This window comes from Cariama cristata, unplaced genomic scaffold (assembly GCF_000690535.1).
Source record: "Cariama cristata isolate BGI_N322 unplaced genomic scaffold, ASM69053v1 scaffold42066, whole genome shotgun sequence".
NCBI classification, from domain to species: domain Eukaryota; kingdom Metazoa; phylum Chordata; class Aves; order Cariamiformes; family Cariamidae; genus Cariama; species Cariama cristata.
Genome location: NW_009624553.1, coordinates 3,360 through 7,672, shown reverse-complemented (window position 1 = coordinate 7,672; position 4,313 = coordinate 3,360). Strand labels below are relative to the sequence as shown.

The 4,313-nt window shown below is 40.0% G+C and overlaps 1 protein-coding gene across 1 annotated transcript; it reads left to right on the top strand.

Moving 5' to 3' along the window:
• The first annotated feature begins 3,525 nt into the window (after positions 1-3,525).
• On the top strand, positions 3,526-4,005 carry LOC104164016 (scale keratin-like). The gene has a single exon (XM_009703210.1). The coding sequence runs from the start codon at positions 3,526-3,528 to the stop codon at positions 4,003-4,005; it is 480 nt and encodes a 159-aa protein (XP_009701512.1).
• The last annotated feature ends 308 nt before the right edge of the window (positions 4,006-4,313 follow it).

The window sequence follows — 4,313 nt, the reverse complement described above, 5'->3', positions numbered from 1 at the left end:
TGCAGGCTTAGCACTTCTACCTCAAGCTGCTCAACACAAAGCAAACAGAAATAATTAGGAGCATCTTTTAATGGCTTTTGAATGGTTCTCTACTAGTTGTTTTTCAGTCCTGAGAACAGAGAAGTATTTCAGCTGGCAGTCACAAGTCTGTGGAAACTGATTTTTCTGAGTTGTTTCATTGAGCTTTGCTTTTCTTTATACTCTACTGTTTTTTCTTCTCCTATTGTTACATGTTAGAAAGACTTACCTAGGAACACAGGACTATGAAAAGCAAGTAAATCAGGCAATAAGACGTGACTACTGAAAGGGACTCTAGCTCTGACACAATGAAGACAGACTGCATTATATCCTGGTTTTCATTTTAACAAATAGTTCAGTTACCATAAGTAGATTTCTGTTTCTAGACCAATGTGCACTTTAATAAAAAAGAAGGTAGATTTTATTTTTAAAGTCAAAGAAAGGAAGGTCCAAAAAGTGTTATAAACCATGAACTGATTATGGGAAAGACCCAAGTGACCTTAACTTACATATTTTAATGTAATAATCTCTTATAATAGTGGGGTGTATGTATGCAGGTGTACTTTTTGTGTAATTATGACACAGTATGTGTAAACTACTAATGACTGTTCATGAGGTATTTGAAAATCCCTTGGAATGTTCTTGTAAAACTTTGGGATGGCTCTTTTCCAGTATTATAGCTCAGGAAATCTCCATATGTATCTTCATGGCAGGTGGCCTTGGAACTAGATGATCTTTAAGGTCCCTTGCAACCAAACTGTTCTATGATTCTATAATTTGAAAAAGCTCATAATTTAGAAATAATATGTGGTCTGAAGATAACCGCGTTGATGATGATGATAACCATGATAATGATATAGTATTACAATAATGGCATAAACAAAGGAAGAAACCTCAGCAAAAGCCAGCATTTGCCTTTCCCAGCGGATTCCCACCTTATAATTGCTCTCTACTGAAAGATGCCATCAATGATGAGGTTAGCTGCAAGATCAGTTGTAGACCAGGATCAAGGACTCCTGGGGACAAAACTAGAAATTAAAGGAAACTTCAGGAAAATATACTCTCCCAAACTTGTGGATCAAACTGAGCTGAAAGTTTTGGGTATCCCTGACATTCACTGGGAATCTGTCCACTTTTTGATGTCACTTTGATGACACTTTAGACACTTTGATATCTAAAAGGTTGCTTTTATCTATTGCATATGCAAGTAAAATAAGAGCTGCAGAAATCCTTTAACACCTGTGAATGGCCTTTGACTTAAGCAGGAGGTCTCAGCAGTTTTGAACAGCCAAAAAGAGCCCGTTCAATGAACCTGCAGATCTACTAGAAGAAGGACAGAGATAAAACATAGAAGATGAGCAAATGGACACCAGTAAGAATTGCTTATTCTGGGATGAATCTCTTGAGTTGATAATACTATTAGACTGTGGCTTAGTCTGTTACTCTGAAATCTCGCTTTACAGCTATCTTCTTCCTTTCAAAAAAGAAAGGCTTTTTTTTCTAATAGTTACATTTGGGCTTTCTCCCATATACCTTCTACAAAAACATACAGCTATCTCAGTGAATCACGAATTTGGATATTAATTCGATGTACACTTTGATTATTTTGAGCTTTCCATCCTGAGCATTACAAATACATCTATCTTCTCAGAACTAAATTCAGCTTTGAGTTGTAGTTTCAGGATCAGGTAAAACTCAAGGCTCTTCTGGACATCTGTCACTGTGTGTTCGGGAATGCTCACAGTATAATTTGATTCAGAGAGTATTGAGAATCCTCCACTATGTATGGAGGATTCCAATATGAATTGTATCATACTCAGAAATAAACCTAAGCAGACAAAAAATTTTGCCCTTTTTCCCGAGGATTTAACGATAGACTGTATTTTATCTTTAAGAGGAGAGAAAACTTACATAAGGGACTTTGAAAGAAGCACCTCACAGTAGCTTATTTCTGATAAATGTCTGAGCATCATATAATGCTTGTATAAGCATTGTCATATAAGACAGCAAAAGAATATCTATGTATAAGCAGCTTACTACATGGTGCAACTCCAAAGAGAATAGAAAACTGATATTTAATTTAATGAATCATGTTTTAGGATGAAAGATGCATTAATTTCACTCATCATTCTTTTAGATGAAAGAACCTTGTGTGATGTAATGTGAGTGTTATGTTACATGATAATTGAAATCGAGTAATAAACAAAAACAGAAAGCAAAAGAATTTCATCACTTTGCAGAGCTATCAATACAAAAAAATGTGCCATGTCAACTAATTAGATCCACATTCATGAAAACAACCTCTCATCCCTCAGGCAGTCTGAACTGTATAAAAGCTCTCTCCACTCAGGGTTCTTCCAACCACTTCTCTTCACTCGTTCTTCTCAGTGAATTGGGTAAGTCTGAATCTGCTCTTCACAACTATTGCAATAGCTCTTTGCTACACAATTTAATCTAGAATGGCCTCTTCCATTAAGAACTAGCAGGTAAAATTTTAGGTGAAAAGCTAAAGCTTACAAAAACAATTAAAACCTTTATGGATAGCCATTCTCTGCATTCAGGGTTGGCATTTAATTTCAAAGCAAACTGAAAGTTTCTTGATATGGTAGAAAATTAAGTTCATTATTAGGTCACTTCCAACAGCTGAAGAAATGATATGACTAGTTCAGTATGCATTCCTCTTCTCTGTTTGTCTATATGGGTAACTGGAAATTATTTGAAAATTTTATATCTTCATGGTTCACAGGAAAATGCTGAGCTTAGAAAGAGACGTTCCATTATCTCCAGCTTATTCTACCAGAGATCACTCAAAGTGCTTTTGCACTAATTCAGGATAAATGGGCATGAATACTGCTAGAGATCAGGCACTGGCTTAGATAGAGTAGGACACGGAGAGGAATTGAGAGCTGTTGAAAATGCTCTCTAGGAAATTTATTTAATTAAGACAAAGAGGGGTCATGGAGGGAATTTAAGGAGTTGACAGGTGAAGTGCTGGGTTTTTCATGTTAATGGGGGCAAGCTGTTTGAGGTGAGACTACTTCAAAAGAGTTCGGAGCCCAGAATCAAAGCACTGTGTTGTTAAACTAGTAGTAAATATCTCAGTGCCCTGATTGAATGTTTGGAAATTGGGGAAAATAATCTTTGCAGTTCCCTTGTAATGGTCTCATCAAACAGGTTACTGAGCAAATCTGAATAGAAAATTACTTATAATCCCTGTTCTGATGAGGCTCAGCACAAAGGAGATCAGCGGGAATGAAGAGTTAGTCATGAAATCATGCATAACAACACACTCCGTTCTTGGAGTCCCAGTGCTTGCTGACTCACTGAGCAACTAATTTTGCTGTTCTGCTTCGATTTTCCTTTGCAATAGACATAGGTAAATTGGTGGACTTCAAAGCACTCTTGTCTGACAAGAAGCAGCGAACTTTATAGCACTTTTATGCATGTAAATAATGTCTTTGTGCTTGGTAAAATCAGCTCCTGTAGATTGACCTCCATCCCTGCGAGATGTCTTGCTACGACCTGTGCTCCACTGCTGTTGGTGGCATCAACCGCCCCCAGCCCCTCGCTGACAGTGGGAATGAACCATGTGTCCGTCAGTGCCCTGACTCCACGACTGTGATCCAGCCACCCCCAGTTGTCGTCACCTTCCCCGGCCCCATCCTCAGCTCCTTCCCCCAGGATTCGGTTGTGGGATCCTCTGGAGCACCCGTCCTTGGGGGCTATGGGGGCTCCCTTGGCTACGGGGGTTATAGCTCCTTGGGCTATGGGGGTCTGTATGGCTATGGGGGCTATGACTCCCTGGGTTATGGGGGTCTGTATGGGTATAGGGGCTCCTCCCTGCCCTATAGGGGTCTGTATGGCTATGGGGGCTCCCTGGGTTACAGGGGTCTGTATGGCTATGGCAGATCCTATGGTTCTAGCTCTTGCAGCCCTTACTCCTACCGGTACAGCAGGTACAGCCGTGGCAGCTGCGGGCCCTGCTAAATCCTACAGAAATATTCCTTGACTAAAGAATAACTGGCAAACACATGATATAATCTTGATCCTCAGCTGAGATCCTAAGTAAGGGGCAGAGTATCAAAGACTTCCACTTAATACAGTGGAGTCAGAATAGCTCCATAAATTACACTTCTCATTTCGTTCTTCATTTGTTTCATCTCCTCTTCCTTGCCCCTGCCGGTGGTCAAATGTGTAACTCCACCACCATCTCGGAGGACACTTGCTTCTCCCTGAAACTACCAACACCTGGGAGAAGCCTGACGGAACACCTCTCGACGCCCGCGGCGACAGCC

Bases quoted from the DNA above. Each gene is read 5' to 3' on its own strand.
- LOC104164016 (XM_009703210.1), top strand. From the start codon at position 3,526: ATGTCTTGCTACGACCTGTGCTCCACTGCTGTTGGTGGCATCAACCGC.